This window comes from Megalops cyprinoides, chromosome 6 (assembly GCF_013368585.1).
Source record: "Megalops cyprinoides isolate fMegCyp1 chromosome 6, fMegCyp1.pri, whole genome shotgun sequence".
Lineage (NCBI taxonomy): Eukaryota > Metazoa > Chordata > Actinopteri > Elopiformes > Megalopidae > Megalops > Megalops cyprinoides.
The window spans coordinates 23,687,349-23,714,019 of record NC_050588.1 but is presented as its reverse complement, the minus strand read 5'-3'; the positions used below and the strand labels follow the sequence as shown (position 1 = coordinate 23,714,019).

General features: G+C 43.3%; 1 protein-coding gene across 1 annotated transcript; it reads left to right on the top strand.

Moving 5' to 3' along the window:
* The first annotated feature begins 3,129 nt into the window (after nucleotides 1–3,129).
* On the top strand, nucleotides 3,130–20,202 carry prickle2b (prickle homolog 2b). The gene is made up of 8 exons (XM_036531844.1): nucleotides 3,130–3,854; nucleotides 9,149–9,332; nucleotides 13,596–13,709; nucleotides 14,103–14,240; nucleotides 15,216–15,419; nucleotides 16,130–16,316; nucleotides 17,201–18,049; nucleotides 18,873–20,202. Exons 2-8 carry the CDS (start codon nucleotides 9,201–9,203, stop codon nucleotides 19,754–19,756), a joined length of 2,508 nt encoding a protein of 835 aa, XP_036387737.1. The 5' UTR covers nucleotides 3,130–3,854; nucleotides 9,149–9,200; the 3' UTR covers nucleotides 19,757–20,202.
* The last annotated feature ends 6,469 nt before the right edge of the window (nucleotides 20,203–26,671 follow it).

Sequence of the window (26,671 nt, the reverse complement as noted above, 5' to 3'; positions counted from 1 at the left end):
CCGTCGTCCAACAGGAAGCTTGCCTGCAGAGACAGGAAGTTGGTGCAAATACCATGATGCAAGGCCTTCCCAGCCTGTGTTTTGTTATCTCTTTGTGGGTGCAGACCAGAAAAGGAGTGCTCCACAGTAATCACGAGCTGGACGAGAGATACAGCTGCACTGTGTTGACTTACAGTGATAATCATCTGCATTTTTGACTTGAAAGGAAGGCGTTCTCCAGAAAACATAAAAATGAAAAATGCTATTCTAGGAAATTCAACATACAGTCCATAGTTCTTATCAGTACATTTTATACATTTTCATGAGGATTTAATCTGCTTCATATTTAAATCAGGGACTACATTCTTGTTGTAGATAGGGTGTTGTTTTTCTTTTTTTGTGTGAAGATTGAATTTTGTCCTTTTTTTTCTCTCCTCCTTGATAATGTTTGAATAACATTATTGTTAGATAACATCTTGTCACAAATAGCACCAAATTCTTCAACAATAAGTGCATTCATTTATGTCCATTTGTCTTTCAGTAGGTGAAGTACACACTGACACTGTTCAAAGTTGCTTTACGTGGAACAAGAATCCTGTGACATATCTGTGCATTTGGTAGCAAGCTTAACTGTATGTAAGCTAACAATTAATCTCCCAAAAGACTTGGTTTTTAAATGCAATGTAGGCCATGTTCCAACAGTGTGTGGCCAGTGCTGGTTTTATATGTTCTACTGAGTGAACAGGATGCCATATAAAACCAAGGCCAGCCTACTCAGTGGTCAAGGAATTACTCTGTGGCTGTGAGGACTGGGGAGCTGTCACTCACAGATCCTTGTAAAAGCCCTTTGGAAGGCCTAAGTATGGAGGCTCTCGGGAAATTGATATCCTTGTATTCGTCAAGCTATTTGGGTTATTCAAACGTGTAAAGCAGAAATGCTGGCCAGAAGACGTTGTATGGCTTCCCACGTGCAGTCGTGAACCCTGAATCAAAGCCAGGGGCAGTGTACAGGAAAATGAGGGCCTGTCAGCTGACCCCTGGGATGTAAACACCACACCAGAAGGACAAATAAACACAGAGAGCCACAGCATTGCTCCAAGTCCAGTGCACCAGTCTGTGCCACGAGCTGTTTGTAACCATGTTTGTCCCTACATGATGAGATTAGCAGCAATGCTGCCGAGGCAAAGATGTTACACTTTGCCGTCACCAGCTGGTACTGTATATAAATGATTTAAACCAAAAACAGTTGAAAGGGCAGGGTTCTCTTATGAGCAGCCTATGGGCTGTTTCACTTTAAGTGTTCTTGCCATTAGAAATTGTTCCACTTTCCATAGCATATGGCTTAATTCCTTTCTCACACCTTGTATCGTCTTTCCTTCCCAGTTCATTTCCCTTTGAAACCAACAATAAAGCACTCGACCACATTGTAATAACATTATTTTGATATGACATGAGTTGGTCTGATTGTTATTTTTATTTATTTTTGTGCCATAATCAATGCAAGAAAAGCAAGGAAATTAACAGCAGTTAAACAGTCCTTACACTAATTCTGGAAACAAGCTTAGAAGGAATTAGGCTTAACACCATGCAAGTGTTTGCAAGATTACAATGTACCAAAATAGCCAAGATGGAAACAATCTGTTGCTGAGAAGCAGTCAACTGGTTTATTTTGCCATTCCAGAAGAGCAGGTTCATAACAGAGTCTACAGAGACTCAGGGACTTTTCAGCAGTCAAGAACATTTTACTGTAGATTGAAGTGCCCTGATACCATGTTTTTGTGATGTTTTTCCTTCCAAAAGTGGGTCTTTGTTTCACTTGATTTAATAGTGTAATGTTAACTTTAAATACAGCATCCTACTGTATGCTTGCATTATACTGTAAATAAGCTCCTCTTTCAAAATGGCAAATGTGGTGGTGAATTCCCACCTCTCTTTTTATGCTCTGCTGGGTGTGTAATAGAGCAGAGATCCAAGGCTGAACAGGACAGAACCTGCATATGTCGTTTTGTTTCGTACTTATTCCTGCTTATTATACTTTCATATTTCATGAGTGGGGTTTTCTAAATGTGTAACATAATACACAGTCGCGTGTTAGCACATAACTTTAAATTTTCAAATCGTAGACAATGAAATAGTAGGCAGGCAGCCAGAGAAACTCCAAGTAAATATTTAGAAATGTTAAATTATATTATCTTTGGCGATGCCTGGGGCTGCAGTTTTCTCATTAAGAAAACGGAATTAAACGCAATTACCAGCTAAGAAGTCAAAAAGCGAGTGTATGACAATGAACTTCTAAAGTGCTTAAGTGAGGGCTGACCAGGTAAATTTCAGCGAATGCATACATAGCTATCGGAGGTTTGCTTAATCGAAGTGCGGGGTTTCTCGGCAGCGATATACTGTCAGTCTAAGGTGGAAACACCAGCATTCAAAAAGACAAGCATGAGTTCATGGCAGTAACCCACATTTTTGTATCCCTGTCTTAATATGTAGACTCCTTATATAAACACTAAGTTGTGGCTATTACAGCTATAACTTTAGTCTACATGGGACCTTCAAAATACATTACATACCTGACATTTAAATGTTTATTTTATCATAGCAAGTTTTATTATACACAAATGTTCTAAGTGGAAAGAAAAACTAAAATGGTACACAACATTTGAATTTTTGCAATATTTATACAAACTAAAGTTTTTTGCAAATGAAAACAGAACGATTAATATAATATTGTTAACTGTGGTATACAAATATTAAAACCTTACAAAATTTAATTAATGGATTTCTTTGTTCAAACTGCAGAATTAAGAAAAACGTGTATTGTAATGTATTAGTGCCTATTGTGGGTGTTGGGGGTATACAACGTATCTTGTAGTGAACTATTAAATAAATACATGCATGATAATTAGGATCACCATTATATGTAGATTATAGCCTACAACACATTCGCGTATTTTCAGTTTCCTTCAACCGCAATGTCTTAATTCGTAATTTACATACTTTGCCCGTGCCTACTCTTTACTTGATGCGTACGTGCAGGGTTGTCGTGTTAAAGGGGTCACTTGTGACAGTGTTTTGTTTGCCGAGCAAGCTTTTTTCCGGCGGAGCGGGACTTGTGGTTCACACCGAGGTGCTACCAGCTCTGGGGGCAGTTGATTCATGGAAGATGTCCGATTTACATGCAAATGAATACAAAACAGCTGCAGTCATTGACGCCGCTAATTATGTCGCTGTTAGGACGTTGACTTGCTGACATCACGGGCGCTTATTAGCATTCAGGAGGCTGTGCGGGTTGGAAGAGCGAAAGCCGCAACTCTTGGACTCGTTATCCAGGCGGAGAGCTTCCTACTTCCTTTCAAATGCCTCGTACTGGGGAAACCTTGGAGATCAAGTTAAATATACGCCGGCTTCTCTTCCTGCAAGGTTCATTTAATAAACCCCCCTCATACCGTGTCTGCTGCATTCATCTGGACTTCTTGCAGGGGTAATAAGATGGGAAATCTTGTATTCTGAAAGTAAGAACATGGAACAAAGCCCAAAGCCGTAAAGGGAGAACATTTGTGTATCTAAGCTCCCAGTGCGGGGACGTAGTTTGACGTCGAAAGAAAAGTTGGGGTCGCTGTTTGGCTTAAGAGTTGTTTCCAAGAATCTGGGAGCTTTGGTGTTTGTTTTGCGAAGGGGTTTGACAAAGGCTCGCAGCTCAGACGGCAGAGGAACAGCTTGCGGTGTCACACGGACGGAAGAGAGCGAGTGGGATGATTCGTGGCAAAGCGGTGGCGCAGGAGCGGTGTGAAAAGGCTGGTAATGAGGATCGCATTTTGAAAAATAACATCACGGGGAGCGGGGACAAGCTCTCCTTTCAACTTACCTTGTAGAAGGTGAGAAATACGCCTGTCAATATCGATTGATGATGCTGTTTCGTTCAGTTTTAGCATCGTGTTTGTTTTCTGTTTATCTTTATGTTTGTTCTGGTCTGATTACGCATTTGCTTGCGTTTTACCGATACGTGATCTGCCTGTATCTGCTTTGATTGGTAATTAAATTGTTCTTTGGATGAAAAGATCCGATACTTCCGAAACCCTTATGATGAACTAGAGTGAAAATGACGCATCTGTGCAGCATTTTGACATTTGTCATCCAGATAACATAGTAACAAAATGCGAAAAAGCTAGCCTCGAGCATTGAGAGTACGCGATTGATAAAGCGCCCCGGTGGGTTACCGTTTCTGTGCATATAACATTCTGTCGCCACTGTTGCGTAAGGCAGCTGAATATGTAGATGTGCCCACGTATTTCTGAGTAAAATTTCACCCTGGATGTGTACGGCGTCTCAGAAAATCGCATACCTCTGTCACAAGATGCTATCACTCAACATTTTATTTGTTTATATGAGGCTGTATTATTGAGAAACGTAGGTTTTTATCAAGTGAAGCAGTGCTCTCTCTTTCAATCTGTGTGTGTGTGTGTGTGTGTGTGTGTGTGTACCTGGTGGTTGGAATGTACTCTCCCTCCTAATCTTGTCTGTCTTAACTATTTTATTTGCTGTTTTAGTGTAGTATTCTCATTCTGACTTGGCTTTTCCAGTAGGATTAGTCTTTGTTGAGTTACCACGACGGGGTGGTCATCCCCTGGATTGATTGAGTCTGGATGGGTCACTCTGGATTAGCATTTGAACAGACTAACAGAAGAATAATGTGACTTCAGCAGCTGGAGCTTCTCTTGGGCAAGGAGATCGCTCTCTCTCTTTCTCTCTTCCCTCTGAAACAGACGTCACCCCTGATACCAACGCCACTGTTTACTGGAGCTGCCTAGCCTACATTCCGAGCAGTGGTTTTCTCTTGGCTTAATGGATAGGGAAAGGCAATTGATTATATTCCCCTATGTTACAGTCCAAGGGATACAGTTTCATTTGACTATGTACCTTTTTCTGTTATTTTTTCCCAGACACAGACTATACAGTTTTACAGTGTTATGATTTTTACATCTGATGGCAGTGTTATTTTCTGAAGGCTATTTGTCAGCTTGCTAATGGATCACACAGATGTGCTTTTTAGTCCCCAAACGCAGTGTTGTCAGTCAGTGCCATTAATCCAGTAATGTGCAATATCTGTACCTGAGGCAGTCAGTCCGTGATGCTCTCCCCCCAAACGTCACAAAATGAAACTACCTGCTGCTACATGTGTCACCAGTGTTGTCTCAGCTCTTACCATGTGTTAGGTATGTAAACACATGATGAACAAACAACGTGAGCGGCACAGAGCCTCTAGGATGTCCTCTGTTGTTAGTTATTACATAAATGTGATCCTGGCTCTTAAACGCCCACACAAAACCTGTGTAATTCAGAAACGGTTGGGAGGCTTAAAAGCATGACATGGAGCATTTTCTTTTCTTGTGCCAGATAAATTGCTCTTCAGATACGGTATTGGCTCAGTGCAGAGGAGGCGCTCAGCCCAGTTGCCTGTAGTCGTCTTTTTTTTCTGTGCTGTTTTCTTTGCTCCTCTGTGCGCACAGGTGTCTGTGCGCCAAAGAAGGAAGAGTCTCCGGATTTATGATTTATTGCGGTGGATGGACGCCGGCCTAATCTTCATGTGATGGAACATATTGAACCGCGGTTCTTTAATTGGTGGCTAATCGCGCGTCTTTGCTGAGATGAGCTTGATCGAGCCTGTTGTAGCACGATCGGTTCTAGCAGTGATTAAAAGCTTAATTTATTATCTACTGACCTTTCCAAGGGGGAAAAAACCAACGAGCCTTTCTGCATTGTGAATTTATTTCACGTACATTAACACCATCCACTACATTTTAAGCACCCGCTGAAAGTGCATGCTTAAATACTGAATTAAGGTTTTTTTTCCCTTCTCCCACTTAATCCAGAGCTGCAGAAAGACATGGCAGACCAGCCTCCTTCCCTCACCCCCCTGAAAAATGAAATAAAAAGGGAAAAAAAAAAAAGAATTCGCTGCTGCTTGCACCCAGCTGTTTGGAGCTCTCCAACCTAGAAATGCCATTTATATGTGTTGTTTAATCCATCCGGAATGATGCCATGGAAAAGCTGAAGTGAATCTGTGAGCTGCACTGGAGAGGTCGCTGTGGTTTATGGAAACCACTTCAGAACCCACTCCATGGCTAGGATAATGTGCCTGCATTTTTTGGGATGGCGATCCCATGTGTTCCTTGACCGGGGGACAGCGTTTAGAGCCTGGGGTAAGGTCTTTGCCAGTAGGAGAGCATTGTTGTTTGAAGGGGCGTTTTTTTCTGTGAAAGGAGGGGAGAAGTAAAAAGAAAGTGGTTCACAAATTGACAGCGGCATGCAGTGGAGCCCAGCTTTCAGTCTGTTGTTGCTGGGGTCATTTGGAAGTGCATTTGATGATTTAACACCCTGTGGTAAATTACTGTTTTTTACAGCATGGATCCTAGGGATTACTGCTGGTCTAGATACCTTCTAGCTATGAGAGGCTTCCTTTCAGGCCTGCTGGTTCTTTCATCTCTGTCAGGAGGATTAGGTCATATTTAGTGATCACAAGTTACAAGTTGTCTCCTCTTATTCCTTTTTTTACCGGTTTTTTGTGATAGATTGACTCCTATTACTGGAGTGCTGAATCCATCTTAATTGAAATCATGTAGAATGAATGAATAGAGAATGGTTGCAGGATGGCAGCTTTAAATCCCCACTGTGTTGAAAACGCTGTAAATCGGCAAGTGGGTGTTGGTGTTATTTTTCCACTTCTGTCTGTCCTCATCGTGTGAAATCGGGCCTCTCTGAAGTAAATTGCTATTTGGCATCTCTGTGACCTTGTCTTACATCTGGACCAAGTCAAAAATTACCCCAGTCCAGCCCTACTGCTTTCATTCCAGAGGGAAGGAGAATAATAACACAGTCAGTTTAGCCTCTACACTACAAACCTCGATCACAGTGTGAAAGGTAGTCCACGGGCCTGCATTTTTTTTAACAGGCTATTTTTAAATGCTGTCTCCAAGCTTGCTTTTCCATCCAAGGCAGAATGAACCAGAATCACATTAAAAAGGATGGAACCTGTGGGTTTTTTTTGTTTTTTTGCCTGCGTCTCTCATTTGACCCTCTGAATCATCACTCCTATTGTAGAGCAGCTTGCAGCGCTTGTAATGGAGAGGGTATGTCATGTCCTGTTAATCATGCATACATTAGGAATAATGCAGAGCTGTCGTGCTCTAATGAGAGGACTCTCTTGCCTGAGGCTGTGGCGTTATTACCGCAGCGATGGGGGTTTCTCGTCCTCGACTGCAGTATGGAGAGCCTGTCAGGTGGCTGATGACTCTGTCTACAAGCCAGGCTGCTTGTGCTACCGACTATACTCATCATCAGTATTCATGGATGAGCTATTCCTGTGTTTGGTATTCATACTTTTCTTTAATATTCATGCAGGCCTGTTGCTGTAATGCAGGTGAATTGCCCTTGCTCAAGGGTGCTACTGTGGCCAAGAGCTTGACCGCCTGTGAACCCAAGGATTGCAAGCACAACCCATCCACCCTGCTGCCCAGACTCCACCCCTAAGCACCCACCCTAGCCCCCAAACAATATCTGACCTCATAATTGTTTCAGTGGTACCACCCTGACCTCAGCGTGATCTGGCGACTGTATCAGATTTACACGAGACATGTTTGGCAGGCTAAACCACCGACTCCATCAATAGGCTCACATTGCATAAGCTGATAAGGCTGCCATTGATCGTGTTTCCCTGTGTGTTTGTATGTATTACACAACTACTCTCAATATTCCCTTTTCAGACTGTGTGCTGCTGTGTTTACCGATGAGGCATTTGTGAGAAAATCATGACTTTAAAATGGCCCTTTTCTCATCTTACAATCTGAGAGCTATTGGCAGGATCAGGATTCTAGTGGTATCCAGAATTGCTGCTAACTTAATATTTTATGATTCGACATTGTTTTCAGGGAAAAAAAAATAGTTGTGTGTTGACTTTCAGTGGTGAAAGCTGCCACAAACATACTTGCGCAAAAAAAAAAAAAAGTAAATAGAGGTTGTATTCTTTAGTTAATGCCTCCGTGAAGGGCCCTTCTAATTCATTATCGTACTAAGTATGAAATACTCGTCATTAATGCATATTTATGTTAGAGTTGTGGAGGCGGGGGTGTTGCAACATCACAATAATGTTGTAGGGAATAAAACAACATTTCTGCAAGGCTGAAGCATCTTAACAGAAATGACGTGTAGCCTGTTAAATCTCTGCTTTGTTTGACAGTCTCCAGCCTGTTTCTGAGGGTCTGAAACAGTAATGGGGTTTGTCGTAAGCTGGCCATTTGTTTTTGCAGTGGAGGGCAGGTGAGGTTAGAAGCTTTAGAAGCTAGGATCGACTCACTCCTTGTGATTCTCGGTTGAGGGCCTGGTGTTGGTTCTGAAAGCAGAGGCCACAGGGTTTGCGAGACCTCTAGCTCTCGGCTGCCTGGATACAAACCAGATGCAGCCTGCCTGTTTGCCTGTGTGTGTGTTTTTTTGATCTGACGAATAGCAGGAAATGGGGGATTCTGGCAGAGCTCCACGCCTTAACTAAGTTAGGCTTTCAGAGCTGAGGGGAAAAGTAGGCATTGGTCACAAATGCAGACACCGGTGTTTAAATACAGGCAGAGCAAGGGCACTTTTACACTTTCTCAAGCCTTCTTGAATCTTATACAGATTCTTTGATTTTTTATGTGCTGGAGCAGTGTGTAGCTTGGATGTAAATCTTTTTCCTTTTGTTTAAAGTTCAAAGACCACCCAGTCTAACATGCTTTGAATTTGAAGACCTCCACAGTATTAAGCTGAGCTTTGGCAATATCTCCTTCTCGTCTGTAATTATGATAAACCATCACTGACTTCATTTCTCATTCTGTTCACACTGTTCATTTCCTTGAGGTTTAAGGTAGTCCGTATATAACCAGCATTCAGCCCCCTTGCAGTGAATCCTGGGGATTGAACATCCCTGGATGACCCCTGACCTTAGAAACTGTTGTGATGGGCTTATAGTCCACAACTTCAAAATATCTGATAGTTTTTGTTATTTATGATCTGCCAAGCAGCGTTTTTGTTGCTTTGCCTGTTAGATCATCTTTGAATTCTCTCTCTGATTTTTCTCTCACTCTCTCTTACATGCGTACACACTCTCCTTCCCTCTCTGACGGGTTTGTTCTGACCCTCTCAGGAAGATCTGCCTCCACTGTAAGTGCCCTCGAGTGGAGCATGTGGTGGCAGTGATGCCCCTGGAGATGGAGAAGACGGTCACCAAGCTGATGTACGACTTCCAGAGGAACTCCACCTCCGACGATGACTCGGGGTGCGTTCTGGAGGAGTACGCCTGGGTCCCGCCGGGACTCAAACCAGAACAGGTACCCCCCACCCCCGCATGCACACGCACGCATGCACGTGCACACACAGAGACAGTGTCCTTTCATTTCTCCATGTTAGTTGTCCATTTGCTAACCTTTGGCCTGGTTTATAGTCATTGTTTTGTTCAGTTTGATTTGGAGTTGATTTGTGTTCTTCAGCTTGTGAAATGTGTGATCATAAAGTTAACTCTGCCCTAGGTCTTCTGCATTCTTCTACATTTGTTGAAAGGTTATGACCAGTACACAGGCTTTCAGAATATCCCTGGTCGGCTTTAGAAGTTCATGGTTGAAATGCTGTAGGCTTTGCTTTATTAGACAATGAAAGTATTTATAGATGTTATTTTCATTTTCTTGATTAACTGAGAGTGGGCTTTATTACCAAGCGAATGAGTTTGTCAATAAATCATTAAGGTATTGGACATCTTCTAAAGGACTGTGTAGAAAATGGCCTCTCTTCCTTGAGGTCACACAGGGGATGATGTGATGGCACTGTGAGATCAAAGCACTGTAGAATGGACCGCAGGGTGCATCAGTGGAATAAGTAAGATGATCTTAGGAGAACGCAGCTGAGTGAATGTAAGGGATGATAACAAACATTAGAGGTATTTCCTGTGCAGGACTGTTGGGCTTATATTAATTGATGTATTAAATAGTATGAAACACTACTTAGTCAAGTGTTAGTGCTACAGTTTTGGGCAGTTTTTTTCTTACTGCGCTCAGGCAAGGAATCAGAAGTATATTCATGGAGGATTCAGATATTGTACGAAAATGTGGGTCAATCATTGTCACTTGTGTCTGTTGACTCTGGTTCAGTTGTGCTCCAGTAACCAGGCTGATATGTTTTAATCTGATAAAGATTGTCACAGTTGGATTAATAATTATTAATAATTTTTTGTCGTAGCATTTAGATTTTTTAATATCAGTTTGAAAGCCTGGGTTCTTTTAACCCTTAATAGCAAGGCTATTGGCTGGTTCGGGAAGTCTCAACCAATTACATGTACACTTACTTGCTATCCCAAACATTGGGAAGTTGCTGGGATGTGGAAAGATCACTGCATGTATGCACCTAACCATCCATTAACGCTTGTTTTCCATTAGGAAGGCCAATCCCTCACTTGGTCCTTAATTACCGCAGGGCTGTACGATGTAGGCAAAGATAATGATTGTGTGCCTCACCAGTCATTAAAGTTAAAGCATTATTTTCCATAATGCAGACTTAACTATCAGTTTAACCTCAGTCTGTTGCCTCACACTACTGAAGGCACACCTGTTCAAAAGCTGCAGCACCTTAAAACAAGGATGACTCACCAGTTTTCCGAAGTATCACCTAGGCACCCTCTCTTTCACACTCTTTCTCTGCCTTTTCTTTATCATTTTTACTTTCTTTTTTCTGATTTTCTCTCGCTCTTCATTTTTAACCTCTATTGCTTTCATTCCCACCCAGTGTAGAGGTCACTCTGGGCAGGCTTGATTTGTTGCCACAGGCCTGCACAGTCTCTTCCTGGTTTAGACAAACTGAGACAAATGTCTTCCCTGGATGGAACAGACAGTGGAAAAGTCCTGCCTGAGCATAGGCCAATATCCCATCATCGTCCCATCTAGAGATGGCTTTGCCTGAGGCGGCCGCGCACCTCATCTGGTTGCGTTCAGACTTTATGGAGTGGAAAGCTCGCTCTTCCCAGTTTTATTTCTCTCACCCGTGCACTCAACATGGAAATGCCTGTGTGAGTTACTTTTGCAGAAATTTAAGTGTTTCCCGTTTCTACCTATTTTTTTTTAATATATGTGATTTATAAAGGACATTGGTCCTCTATCCCAGTTGTAGGTATTGATCCTCTAATAGGCTGCAGAAGGACAGAGGCCCACTGTTCAACCTTTGCAGAAAGGGCGTGTTTAGCCATGGATGTACCTGTTGGTTGTTTTTGGAACTGTGGTACATGATACAGTAGTGCTTGATGACAATCACAGTTTCGTTATGTATTTAGGGATCCTTGTATTGCCTTTCCAGTATAATAGCTACAGCCCCATCTCCAGCGTCAGCAAATGCTAGGCCAACACAGGGGACGGCTGATATGTTATGTGTTACATAATGCTTAAGATGTGTAATAAGGCAGATGCCTATTCAGGGTGGCAGTGTAGCATAGTGGTTAAGGTGCAGGACTCGTAACCAAGAGGTTGCCGGATTCCCTGCTTGGGCATTGCTGTTGTACCTTTGACAAGGTACTTAACCCATAATTACCTCAGTAAAAATGTCCAGCTATATAAATGGATAACATTGTTTAAAAAAAAAACTGTAGCCAATGTAAGTCGCTCCGGATAAGAGTGTCTGCTAAATGCCAATAATGTAATGTATACAACAGCGGGAATTGATTGTGGTTTGCGTATGTCATTGTTTTAACTGCACTAAAGCACTGCAAGAGAATGTAGATGTTTCTTAGCTTTCATAAAGTATAGCAAGAAGACGTTCCCCTTGATTCAGTCAGTATTTGTCCTAAGGTTTGACTTTTAGTTAAGTTCAATTTTTTAACCAGCAATGTGAGTGCAAAAATGCCCAAAACCAAGTTTGTAAGTAACACTCTTTGGTCAAATTATTCTGTTGCTTACAATGTCATGTGTATATGTTGTCTCAAATCTTTACTGCTCTAGGAATCCACACTGCCTTTAACTAATTTACATTTAACTAATTTGAATAATTTCATGGTTTTGTGACCAGCTCTATGGTCGCTATAAACTAATACAACAATGCATGTTGCACCCAGAGAGAAAAGGCTTAAACTACCCTGCTGTGCTCCCTGAGGATTTGCAGCAGAGAGCAGCATCATTGTGTTCCAAGTGAAACCTTACAGAATGGCATCACTGTGTAAATGTAAATGAATTGATTTGGTCCACGACATTCACTTAAGCATTGGTTGAGGATTGAAAAAACAATGGGAGAGCTCTGCTCCTGAGACAGTTCATGCACTTCATTTGCATGCCTGGTAAAAGTGCAGTGTCTCTTTAAAGACGAATGTTGATCGAATCCAGGTGTTCGTCAAGGTCAAGAAGCCTTTAGCCACATTTCAAACATTTTCCTTTCCATTTTACCCTTAATTTTAGAATGATAAATAAGCACAGGACAAAATGTCTTTCACATCAGCAGGCTGCATTTTTTTCCAAATCCCCGTGTAAGGGTAAAGAAAATATGCTGTCTGTGAGAATAGAAATAACAGCTATTCAATCCAAGGCTAGCCTTTATTCTGACAGATTGTTTGCCTTGCACATATCAGCCTCTACAAGCTGTGTATTACATACAGGGACAAGGCAGATGAGTTTAACAAATGTACTGAAAATACAGCAATCTGGTTAATATCATGTTTGTGTGGTACCTTAGCACAGATTCTTCATTGCTATCTTCCTTTAGTGTATACTAAAAAGCCCCCCACCCACCAGCTGAGGTTTTTTGATGAAATATTAAGATCTGAATTAATGTCTCAGTTTTCACAAATGCCTGTGCAATGATGCTGTTGGGTGTCTTGTTCGGTGTTGTTTCGCCCTACCGTGTTGTTATTGTCTGTAGTTTCATGTTGTTTGTCAGATATGGCAGTTAATTTCTGTTATTGGTTATTTGTTATTTATCTGTTGATGCACACTCTGTATTTTGGGAAGCAACTGAAAAACATAAGATAATCTAAATATGTCTGGTTCACAACCTCATCAAATGGCACCAACCACAACTTTAGTTCAGAATGACTCATAATAAATCAGTGGTATGTCTATGTTTGGGCTAATTACATGGCTTTTTTATGAATAATCAGATTGTGTAGGTGAGATCATTACTGAAACCAGAGATCCTACATCAACCCTCCACACCCAGTAATTCCACAAATCGAACAATTCATCTAAGACACCCAGTGCATTGTCATTTTAATTTGAGCCGTATTTTAAAGATTCCTAGTGCGAGCAGAATTATGGGAAACAAAGCATTCCCTTTGTCAGCATGCACAGAGAGAGGCTGAGACTAGATTCAATTAACTCTACATTGGAAATCCATAAATCAAGACGGTGTAATGGCAGTATCTCCGACTGTGCAGTGGGAGAGAACAATGATCGCACTCAGTGTGCTCCATTTGCTCACACAGGCACCTCTGAAAACCCCCTGTGTCTGGGTTTATTTGTCTGGCCTAAGCGTTGTAGCGCTAATGGTGGAATGCAAGGACTCTTTATAGCTGGTGGTGGATGTTTCTGGTTGCTAAAATCACCGCTGTACCCTTCCCCCCTCGTCAGGTTCACCAGTACTACAGCTCGATCCCGGAGGACAAAGTGCCGTATGTGAACAGCCCTGGAGAAAAGCACCGAATCAAGCAGCTGCTTCATCAGTTGCCCCCGCACGACAATGAGGTGAGTGTTCCCGCCACCACTGGGACCTCTGACCAGACTCTCCGTGACCCTCAAAGTACAAGCTTGTTCTGAAGAGCCAGAGAACAGCAGCCTGTAGCAGCATGATTATACTGTGGCAGGACATTAGTCACTCTGTGTGTGTGTGTGTGTGTGTGTGTGTGTGTGTGTGTGTGTGTGTGTGTGTGTGTGTGTGTGTGTGTGTGTTATGGTGAGGTGAAGTAAGGAGGATTGTGGGCCATGATGCATTTCTCATTTGCATTGTAATGACATCTTGAAATATGAATTGATGCATTCTCATGTTACCAGGCACATTCCTGTAAGCCTATATGATGGTTACGGTGAGGATGAGGATGATGAAGAACATTATGAGCTGATGATTTCCTCTGTCCGCAGGTCCGGTACTGTAACTCTCTAGATGATGAAGAGAAGAGGGAACTCAAGCTTTTCAGCAACCAGCGCAAGCGGGAGAATCTGGGTCGAGGGAACGTGAGACCGTTTCCCGTGACGATGACCGGAGCGATCTGCGAGCAGGTAAATTCCCCCAGGACCTGGTTTCTGAGAGAGGCAGGGAAATGACACCGGGAGAGCAGGAGGACCAAAGCACAAAAGAGTAATGTGCCTTTCCTTTGTGCTTTAAAGCGGCATGAGGAAAGAGGGGGCGTTCTCATTTTCCTGGACATTTGTCTCCGAACGCTAGGTCCAGCAATCAGAAAGTGACAGTTTTCAGCCAATTCATCCAGATCTATTAATCTTCCCCTTATTTTCTCTAAAAGGGCTCATTTTTTCTTTTGGCATGTCAATACATACACCTGATTGGTTCGCTGATGCGGTAAGATTGTGTGTCCAAAAGACAAGCAAATTGCAAACCTATGTAAGCTGGATTAGTTTCCCCTGGCATTGGGTCAGTTTGTTCCTTCTGTTCCTATGCCAGAACAGATGTCACAATGAGACCATTTGCATCTTGCTGGCTTGGAATCTTTTCATCCTTATTCAATATCTTTTGGTTCTTAAAATGAATTCCTGATCAAATCCCCTTTGTTGTATCTTAGAGAATATGGTATCAGTCTTTATTTTGAGGTGGCTGTTTTCCCTCAGGGGCCAAGCACATATTTTTAACATTTCCATGTTTTACATATTTTGTTACCATGGTAGCAGTAAAAGCTTCATGAAATATTTAACAATGACATCCAAAAATGGGCAATAGCGGAAACGATGGAATGCTGGGAAGTGCTCTTTAATGGCTAACGTCAGCCATATTGATGGGTACTGATGAAGATTCACTGCTTATTCATGTATTCTTTGGCTAACACACAGCCTTACCCAGAGAATGCAGTGAGGAGAAGCAGCACTTCCAGACCTCTCAGATAACACGCATTGATTTACCCATATCCTCACGTTGGCATAAGCAGTGTGTTAGTTAGATAACATCATCTTGCTCCCTCTCCCTGTCTTCCCTCTGCCTCTCTCTACTTCTCCCTCTCTCTCTGCACCCCCCTCCCCCTCCAGTGTGGGGGACAGATAAACGGGGGAGACATGGCGGTTTTTGCCTCACGGGCGGGTCACGGCGTGTGCTGGCACCCTCACTGCTTTGTGTGCAGTATGTGTGACGAGCTGCTGGTGGACCTCATCTACTTCTACCAGGAGGGGAAGATCTACTGCGGGCGGCACCACGCGGAGCGGCTCAAACCACGCTGCTCAGCCTGCGATGAGGTAGGACAGCCGCAGCCAGTCCTCACCCACAGGACACGTGTCACTCACGCTAACAGGGTCAAACTGCACCCGTGACCCACAATGCATCCCAAACCACTCCCTCACTCCTTGTTCCCCTCGGCAGCGCTGATCCCAGATCTGGGCTCAGCAAGGGTGAGATTGTGAAGTGCTCGCTAAGCGCTGATCAAACACTGATTTTGCTGAGGGGAGTCTGAAACAAGGGAGAGGTTTGGAACGCTGCCCTAGTCAAAAAGACTGTGCACTGTTTTGCTGTACTGTCTCAAGCTGATTGTGTTCCACAGGAACCTTCTGGAATTCCAGCTTTGATACTGATCCATCAAGTTATTATTTTCCATGATTCATTTTCCATATTAGCACTTAGATAAGCATTGGGGGAAATAAATGGCTGAAGGCCGATAAAGAGCCGAAATTCTCCTCTAACATTGCATGATGGAGAACACAGGGACCCGTGTGATTTATTTTTGGACGCATCTATGAGTTGCGCAGGCTTCCCTGTATAATGAGATCAGAGACCAGATATGTGCCGCACGCACCGCAGCCCTCAGAACGTAATAACAAATGCTGGAGCGCTGCCACCTTTAGGCCTTGAAGCATCGTCCTGTCACTCCCTGTCGCCCTGCAAACGCTTCGTCGGCGCTCGGCCTCAGAGGCTCTGTAGCATGATAAATGATGCGTTCTTGTTCCCCTAGATCATTTTCGCGGACGAGTGCACAGAGGCGGAGGGAAGGCACTGGCACATGAAGCACTTCTGCTGCTTCGAGTGCGAGACGGTGCTGGGGGGCCAGCGCTACATCATGAAGGAGGGCCGGCCTTACTGCTGCAACTGCTTCGAGTCCCTGTATGCCGAGTACTGCGACTCGTGCGGGGAGCACATAGGTACAGACCCATTCGTCAACTCTGCCTTTTTAATGCCCTGACCAATATACGTCAACGCGTGTTTTCAAAGCAAGACCAGTATGTGTGCAGCAGTAGGTTTTCAGCAGCAATTACTGGGAGAAGAGAAACGTGCTGGGTTTAGCTCCGAGTAAGATGTTAAGCATGGGTATCAAATTATACTACAAAAGCACCAAGAGTTTGGGTGCTGGGGGGGGGACATACGTATTTAGTGTACTTATTTAACATATTTTAGAGAAAAAACATGGTCGCTGCACTTCAGCGGCCTCTCCAAGCATTGCAGAAGTTCTTCAGTAAGAGTGGCACAGCTGTGTTTTGGCATATCAGCGAAGAGAAATTGGGGCCATAATTATTTGTTACACAGGATACAGAAAGTATTTGAGTAAAAGTCATTATAAACTGAAACCATAAGTAAACATGTTGAAAGCAGATGGCGGCCATTAAGGAGGGCTGTTTTCCTTGGCATTAGAGAGTGTGCCTCAGATGCAGTGTATTCCTATATCAGTAAGCATCCTACATGATTACAGTTTACCCAAAGCCCACAAATGGCATGGCCCAGTATTTGAAGTGTATGTAAACTGTACATACATACACACGCGTGTATATAATCTCCTATTGTCGAACCATCGAAGGAGACTGCGGTACTGAATCATCAATTTCATTAATCTTACTCTTTTTACAGGAAATGCCATCCAGGGTTTCGGTTCCTACTGCTTCTAGGATCATATATGCCATATGCATAACATTGAGTTTGTTATCCACGCTGCTTCTGTACTGTGGTTATTGTAGCGCTCCTGAAACCTCTTGCATCTGGCTATGTTGTTGACCGTTGTCCTTCCTCACCTTCACGCGTTGACGCGTTTCAGGTATTGACCAGGGCCAGATGACGTATGACGGGCAGCACTGGCATGCCACTGAGTCGTGTTTCTGCTGCGCCCGCTGTAAGAAGTCCCTGCTGGGACGGCCGTTCCTGCCCAAGCAGGGTCAGATCTTCTGCTCACGCTCCTGCAGCATGGGTGAGGACCCCAACGGCTCCGACTCCTCCGACTCCGCCTTCCAGAGCGCGCGTTCCCGTGAGTCCCGCCGCAGCGCCAAGATCGGCAAGAACGGCGCCAAGCCGGAGACGCGCCAGTCGGCCCCGCTGCTGGCCACGTCGGCCCGCTTCTCGGCCGACATCGACCCGCTTTCCCTCCAAATGGACCTGCTGAGCCTCTCCAGCCAGGCCCCCAGCCTGAACCGGGAGCCCCAGGCCTGGAAGAGCCAAAACGAGCTGTACGCCTACGAGAGCCGCGACGAGGCCACGCCCAGCCCCCTGCAGCTGCTCAGCCAGTGCAACATCAGGACAGGCTACAACCCCGCCCTGGGTCCCGGGAACCCCCCAGATTCCAGGGCCAAGGAGCCGAGCAGCAGCAAGAGGCCCCCAATGGCTGCCCTGAAGGGGCACTCCTTAAATGAGAACTGGTTCCATCAGGGCCAGGAGGAGTATTTCCCTCCAAAACTGAAAACGCAGGCGAGTTTCAACGAGGTCTCCCACAATGGATTCTCCGACAAGCGCTCGGTCAGTCTCCACGTGTTCCAGAGGGACAGAGATATGGGGCCTCAGCTGGGCCGCACCAGGCACCCGATCAGCGCACTTAGCTTTACCGAGCAGCTCACTCCCCTGGAGCAAACACCAAGGGGCTCCATGGAGTCACTTGCCCTATCCAATGCAACAGGTACACGCTTCCTATCACACCCGCCATACTGTTAATACAGCACATATAGTGATTGTTAAACATACTTGGAAATGTATACAGTGTAGCTTTTGTGTGATTCATATTCACAAAAGAGAGTTTACTATTCTGTGTTGCATTAAATCATTTATTCATCATTGATCTTTATTTAATAATGTTTGCAATTATAGCAAACTCACTTCCAAGTCATTTATCTTTATCCATGGCATGTCTTCAGCAGTGACTTGTTTTCCTGTTTTGGGGGGCCAAATTTTTACAGGGTAACAATTGGATTAAGATTGTCTCTGCAATGTGGCAAAATAATGCGTATCATTACATGCACATTTAAGATCTGAGGACATGAAAAGGAAGTTGAGTAATTGATATTCATGCTAATTGTCTCTCTGGGTGATACTGAATTTAGTCTGTTGTACCATAATAGAGGTATAATAGACTTGGATATCATAGGTCTAGCTGAACAGGAAGGAAGCCACACAAGAGAATGCAAAGATGAGTTTCAGTGGTATTCTTGTAGTGTTTTTGCAAAGATGGCACTAATTATTTCTACCTCTAACGAGCATCTGTTGTCTCTTCAATTATTGTTTGCTTACATGAATTTCACATAGAAGCTTGTTCCAGAAAATACATAATTTTTATGTTCCCAATTTCTATGAGTCATAGAATCAAAGTTACTTATCAGTTTTTATTTTTCATGGGGGAAGAGTTAACATCTGAGGTTTGTTTCAGTAAAATCTGAAATGTGTGCTTGTTTTTAGTCAAGAACATCCCATGTAAACAACATCTGCTACTGATGTCTGTTTCACAGGAACGTCAGCAGACGGGGGCACCAAACGGCAGGAGCACTTGTCCAGATTTTCCATGCCGGATTTGAGCAAGGACTCTGGTATGAATGTGTCGGAGAAGAGCAACATGGGCACCCTGAACTCCTCAGTGCAGTTCCGCAGCACGGAGTCCCTGCGGAGCCTCAACTCCGTGCAGCGCTACGGTGAGCTGGAGCCGCCGGTGCCACTCAAGTACCCGCTGCAGTACCACGAGGCCCCCGCTCTGGCCCGGCTGCAGCAGGGCTTCTCCTTCCAGGAGGAGGACCGCCTCGGCTTGGCGGGCGGAGCCAACAACGCGAGGCTGGCACCCATGAGCGAGAGGACTCGGAGGCGGGGCATGGGCCAGGAGGAGCCCCGCAGGCGGCACCACCACCACCACCGCTCCCGGAGGTCCCGGCGCTCCCGCTCCGAGAACGCCCTGCACCTGGCGGCCGAGCGGCGCCCCCACGCGCAGGAGCGCCCCCAGCTGCACGTCCGTGAGGACTACGACCGGTTCCCCCCACCCAGGGGCGCCAGGGACCCGTTCGGGGGCGGCAGGTTCAGGCAGGAGTCCTACCGCCCGTGCCCGCGGACCACCTCGGACCTAACCCTCCAGAACCCCATGAGCCACCGCCCGGGTAACTACGGCTGGGACGACTACGAGGACGACGACTGGTGCTCCACCTGCTCCTCCTCCTCCGAGTCCGACGACGAGGGCTACTTCCTGGGAGAGCCCATCCCCCGGCCTGTGCAGCTGCGATACCTGACCAGTGAGGAGCTCCTGCACAAGTACAGCTCCACAGGCCTGGGCGGCCCCGCCCCACTGGGCAGCCGGGGCCAACTGCACACCCGCAAACGCAGAAAAAGCAAGAACTGCATCATCTCATAACCGGCAGCCACAGGCGAGGCCGCACCATAGGAGAATGTTCCCCACCTCCCTCAGGGAGGGCTTGTAAACATTTATACAGTACAATTTAAAGCCACAGCTTTTTGGAAATGCTTTTAGTATTGTATGGTTTTACAGTGAGTGATAATGCAGTAAGGTGACCGTTGACAGCACAGCATTGCATGTTTTCCATTAGCTGTTTCAATCTTAACTTGAGTATCATATTACTACTTACTCCTGCCTTGCACTCCTTCTGCCAACATGTTTATCAGTGACAGTGTACAATTGGATATATTTGTTACTCCACTCAAGCGCAGTAAAGTTCAGTATAGTTCTGCTTTTTTATGCAATGTGGTTTTAGTACTTAACCATTTAATTCAATTCTATAAAATGTATATAAATAAATTCATTAAGTTAAGGATGGTACATTGTAAATATTATGTAAATGAGGTCCCACATATTTTTATATTTTGTATTGATAGAATCATTCATGTATTATAAAATGTAGAAATAGGAACGCATGCACGTTTATTTGCTGATCTTGTCTTGCATTGGAATTAAAGAGTATTTCAATGAATTTTCTGGAAGATGTTGCTTCCTTGCCAGAACTGCCTATGATATTATTTTAATCTTTGAAGTTAGAAGCTTTTCTTCCCCTCCATCTGCTCAATGCATAAATGTACAAAATAACTGGGGAGTAAATTGTATTATCATCTCTATTATAATAAGGATAACATAATAGACAGATGGTCATTTATAGCTGTTCAGTTCATATGCAGAAAGATCCTAGCAAACCACACCCTTAAGCCAAAAGAGAACGCAGATGATTGGCTGCACGTTGCATTTATAATACACTTAGAGGGAGATTGCTTTATCTCCCCCAGTGGATCTTTTATGAATAGTCAAAGGGAATAGTTTAGCTGTTGTGGCCAAAAAATAATAGATTTGGATTCTCTTAAGTGGAGAAAAAAAACACTTGTGCTACTTCACTGAAATCCAGCCATTTTAGTTTCTCCAGTGTAAACAGGCAGTTGTCACAGTCAGCATATTAGCATCATTGCAATGGTATTATTGGAATGTTCATGCTGTACAGCTGTCTGCACACACACAGTGGCCAAATGACCAGAGAAAAGAAGTCACCGTCACCACACCTTTTTTTGCAGCAATACAATAGAAATGGCTGCATAAACAAGATCTAGGGCACATACTTCTGATGGGTTCAGAGATTTGGTAGGTTTCTGTTGCTCAGCGCCTGGGGGACAGTGCCACTCCATATGTAATGCTGTTTGAAAGGAACTCTGTGGCTGCATCATTGTTTCCAGAGCAATGATCACAAAACAAACTTTCAATCTTCATTTTGGCAGCTCTGGTATTGATCTAGCATACAGTTCCACTCCTGGGGGCGTTAGCAGATGAAACTCATTTGAAACTCATCATTTTCCAATGTGTTTCCCAGCCCCAAGCAATGATTTTATTTTGTTGATTTTTGCCTGCCTTTTTTCTTTTTAGAAAGTAATTTGTTTAAATGAATTGTCTATTCAGCTAGGCACCAACAAAAGGCACCTTTTTAGCGCTGGAAGAAGACACCAGTTCAGCAAAAATGTAGATGAAATTGCAGAATGCTGTCATATGCATTTGTCACTCCTTCTGAATCTGAATGTATTTTTTAGGTTAAGAAGTGACAGGTCTAGAACACTCTAGATTATACATACTTACATTTTGTTTAGTCAGAAAAGTCAAAGTGAAACTGACCCCCAGTTTTTGAACACCACACCAAAATGTAATCAACATTTTTAATTGGGCATTTAATGTAGATAAAAGCAAATAATGAATTGTGTCAACAAATACCTGCAAAGAATTTGCGTACAACAATAAGAGTACAGCAGCCAATGGGAAAAAAATATATTACAAAGCAAAACATCCAAGCAAACCAAAATAATCCTCTTTGGAGAAGTATATATGTGTGTGTGTATGGATAAAAGATATCTAATTCCAACCATGTTAAATCCACCATTTACAAGTGGGATTTAAATAATGATATTTATAGTCACTGATAACAAGAAGACCTAAATGCAGCTGATACATTTTCACTGAGATGAGACTGGAGGAGTATTCAAAAATAGACTTTTCTCAAACACCCCTCTTTAAAAAACAACAACCAATTTACCAATGTTCCAGGCATGCAAGAGAATTCATAAAGGGAGGCTAAACTTAGCTTCCCTGACTCTAATGAAGACACAGAGTCAAATGCTGGGAACTTGACACTCCTTCGGTGGCCTATTATAGCCCTAAAGACACATTGTTGTGTCCAATTCAAAAGAGTCCTTGAAGGGTGCCAGACAGAGGCGCCACTGTGCCTTAACGTGAATAGTGCTCTTCCCCTTGTGTTCCAAGGTATGTGCAGGTCAGAGGCACTCAGTTCAGCTGATCATCTTTTTAAGTGGGTTGCAAAACACTCTCGAGTTACATGACAGTACAAACAGAGTGGATGGGGGGTTCTGTTAGAACAGTCATACCATAAAGGGAGCGTGTGATATACCATAAAGCATCACAAGGAATTACTTTTTTGTTTCACCAAATTCATTCCCATGAAGGTAAAAACTCCTGTAGCTGAGTATCTGAGGTGTCTAAATGGGAGGAGCTAGGCAGCTGACAATAATCAGTGATCAATGGGAAGGACTACAAGTGAGAGGAGGAAGCAGAGGGGTCTCTGGAGTCATAGTCCACAATAAACTTCTCCATAGCTTCCACACAGTACTGTTCCATCTCTCTCAGGTTCTTCCTTAAGGACGACCGAAGGGATTGCTCCAGTGACGGGTCCTTGGCAATTAGCATCTTCACAACAGTCTCAAACGTGTCGCAGTCTTGCCTGTATACCTGTACAATTCAAATACAGTGGCACTGAAACATGTTCAAATGTGGTCAGTTGTTTGAATACTGTTTACAGACAGTGATGCCACTTCAGTACATGCACTTTGTACTCTCAATTCACTCTGGATATGAGACAAAATGCAATGTCAGGATTCAGAAATGGTTCTAAACATCTTTTGTTATAATAATGTGATAAATAAGCAAAGACTGTAAACAAATCTAATGTCTAAATCTATCTAAGGATAGATGTAGAATAAGCATGGATATACTCACAATTCTGCATGTATTGCCCTCCCCCTCATGGTTCTTGAAAATATTTTCACCTTGATAGTGTTTGACGGTGGTGTTGTGCGGAGGCGTTTCATGCCAGCCTCTTTTTTTAGATTTGTTTTGCAATGATTCCATAATACTCACGGGGCTAGTAAGTCATAGTTAAGCTCATAAAAATGCATGATATAAGTGCTGGCAGTTTAATGTCCTTATAACTGGTGCTCAGATGGGACTGCTATGCCAAGGGAGTTTTGGTCATTTTTGCCACCCATCGTAGTGATGCTGGGAATTTTAAACTGTAGCACAGTAAATGAGAAATAGAGGATTGTCATGACAACAGACAAAAGAAATATTGTTGTGCCATCATTTATGTAAATAGGGTCATTTAACAAGTGCATATTAATCACGCATTCCTGACCAAATGCTGGCATTACCTCCAACTATATTCATTTCTCAAGAAAAGAAATAAAGACTAGCGTACAGTGTACATGTAGTGTACAGAATTTCAATGCCTCATTGTCCGTTAGAACAATTAAGCCAGAATAGAACAGATAATTTGCTGACTCAACTGTGAACCTTTTAAAACCCTATTACTATAATTTAAATGCACAAACAAAATGTTTTTAGTTTTGTTAGAAGGGCTCTATATTTGAAAATGTACAATTTGACTTTTATAGCACTGTGTCCGGTTAAGTTCAAGGGTAACTGCCGTTTGTTCCGTATAAGGAGAAAAGTGGAGCTTTCTGAGACATTCTGGAAGTGGCTTGAAAGCCATAATTACCGGTCCTTTGGAGCAAACTGCACCAAATTACAGCTTAGTGCCGATGGACTAAAATAGCATGATTCAATTATTTACAAATGAGGAATGCTGGTATGTTATCGGCTCGGAGCGTAGGACCGAGGCCTGAATGAGAGACGCGTGACCAGAATGGGACGTGCTGACTCGCAGTCTGTCCTGTGTCATGTGTGTTCAATTACCAGCTAGTGGATTAGCCCTAAACAGCACTGGAGCACTGGAGCAGGCCACTGCCCACACCAAATAAACCATTTGTTAACCATTATATCTGACCTTTAGCACTGACAGTGAGTTGGATTTATGGAGTTAATAACAAAGCAAACAAACAAAAACAGACAGGTTGACATTTGATTTACTGAATGAATTGCTCAATATTGTTTTCTTTCTTTTTTTCCACTTCCAATATTTTATTCCTGATATTGATAAGATCTGACAAAATCCCCTCACTGAGCCACTGGTGAACCAAAGGCCAAGTGCATCTGATGTCACAGTCTTAAATTGGCAGTAATCCTCAAACATAAGAACAGTAGGGGATGGGGATTTCCTTGACTGATCTTTTTTTTCCATCTTCACTAATGAAAAAGGTCTATGTGTGCTGTTTTGCGGGTATCTCCTCATGTGACGTTATCATGTTAATTCTGTGTGACTTTAAGTCTCTCTGTGGCATTACCTCTATCTGTTAAGCCCCCTCCCTACCTCATGAAGCACTTTCCACCCACTCCCCCTACTTCGCCTACCACACTCGCTCTGTTCAGCCTGTCCTTCTCTGACATTGAAGAGACACTGCTTTCATTATGTGCCTGTGTGTGCACCTGTGTGTGCATGTGCATGTGAGCACGTGTGTGTGCACATATGTCTGTGTGCATGCGTGTGTGCTTCTGTGTGTGTGTGTGTGTGTGTGTGTTTGTGTGTGTGTATAATAGCGTGAGCAATTTTCACAAGTATTATGCAGGGGTCTTAACCCATTTTAGTGTGTTATTAGCATTATTAGCAGAAAATCACATCTCCCTCTCCCGTGATGCTCAACCGCTAGGGGACAGGAAGTGATGTCAGGTCCCAAACACATGTCTCCCTAACACCAGGAGAGCCCTTCACAATCCTTCACAGTCCTCTGTTTCCCCCCATCCCAATGTTCCCAATTTTATGTTATGAATTTATAAAAATGTCCCTTGCACATGCATAGGTGCAGCCATGTGTTAGCCCTCTACCACATGGTGCAATGTCTCTCAGTGCTATTTCTAAGACGGGATATCAAATCACACAATTAGGAAATCTCAAAACCCGCTTTGAGTGCCTGATTCTCACACTTGCTATTTAAAGTGAATGACCAGGTAATGCAAGCATTTAACAGGTCATATTTAAGTGAGAAAGAGCCTACTTCCACAATTCATAAAAGAAGTGCAAAAGCTCACTGAATACTAACAGTAATTATTTCTATCAAAAAAGAAAAAGTGGAGTCTAAATGCAGGCTCAATATAATTTTAGTTCATATGTGAGCACCAGCATGTAACACAACAACTGCACGTACCATTTTTAGTTTCATTATTTTCATGTAATTGTGAAGAAACTATAGCAATTTAATTCATATGCGCATATTATCTGGAGCATTCATATTTTAATTGGGCCTATTTACAGCTCATAATCCATAGATCAAAAAAGCTGTGAGGCATTCAGTTGTATGGAAGCGACACGCTGGGTATTTTTCTTCCCCCTGTGCCAAAAGGCCCATCTGGTTCACATGGATGTCATGCACCCAGCCGCCCCGCGGTAACTAATGACATTATCGAGCCCCAGTCCCTGGGGGGTCCCATCTGCACGCCACCTGCACCACGCCGTGCGGCTACCTGCCCCCAGACCTCTCGCTCGCAGCGCCCGCTGCCTACGGTAACCATGGAGATTAGAGGTGCAAAAAAGGAGACCTGCTCCACGAGCAGGAAGGTATGAAGGAATGCTCCTCACATGAATGAATTATTTATTTCTTTCACTCTCTGACAGGGATGTATGTGGCAAGGGGAGATATCGATTGTTTATCACTCGTCTGCTTGTAGATACTTTGTAAGCATCATGAGTCATCACTTCCAAGCACACCCCTTATACAACCCAAACCTCCTCTTCATACAATACTTGTATTGCTTGTGGGTATTGTTTCATGTGGTTTGAGGCTTATGATGTAATATTATCATCACATTGTATTATCATATCTAAGATTTACAGTACTAAATAACTGAAGGAATTGTCAGTACTGCAAAGGCTGTAAGGATTTTATATCAGAATGTAGTGCCCTCCCTTTCTGAATCACTCAACAGCAAATGTTCACAACATCCTTCTTCTTCTTGGGAGAGCCAGAGTTTTTAAACCTCTCTAATAACTCTCAAAAAAGACAATCAGATCAAGCAACCTCCTGACATAACATGTTACCAGTGCATCAGATACTGTTTCTCATGTAAGCAATTAAAAAAACAGGTTATTTAATAGCAGCAACTTGCAGTTTTGTCCATATCATCGACATCATGGCATTCAATATTATCATAGGCTACTGGCTGTAAATCACATTATATTATTCACATTGAAATGTTTCTTATGTTGTTAGAGGCACCCTGGGGGATGCCAGTTTGAATCCCTCTGGTTTAGGCCGCATAGACTTTGGGACTGCCTCGTTCCATCTCTATGTGAGTAAGAAATGAATGGCGCCTATGATGGATGGACCACTTCAGCCCCCAGCGCTAAATGAATCAGAGATTGTCTTTGATGTCCTCATTTCTGGACAAGTTTTTCTGATTTTCAGTCTGACTCTCATTTCTTGCCTTGTGATTCATACATATCTGTTATGTTGTTTGTTCCCATCTGCACTGTATTGTTCACACTGTAGTTAAGCAGACTGTCATCTGTCCTCACAATAAAATGAAATACACCAATAATATCTTCATAGACTTACATAGCCTTGAATCTATATCTTACATCCATACAAATGGAAGTGTATA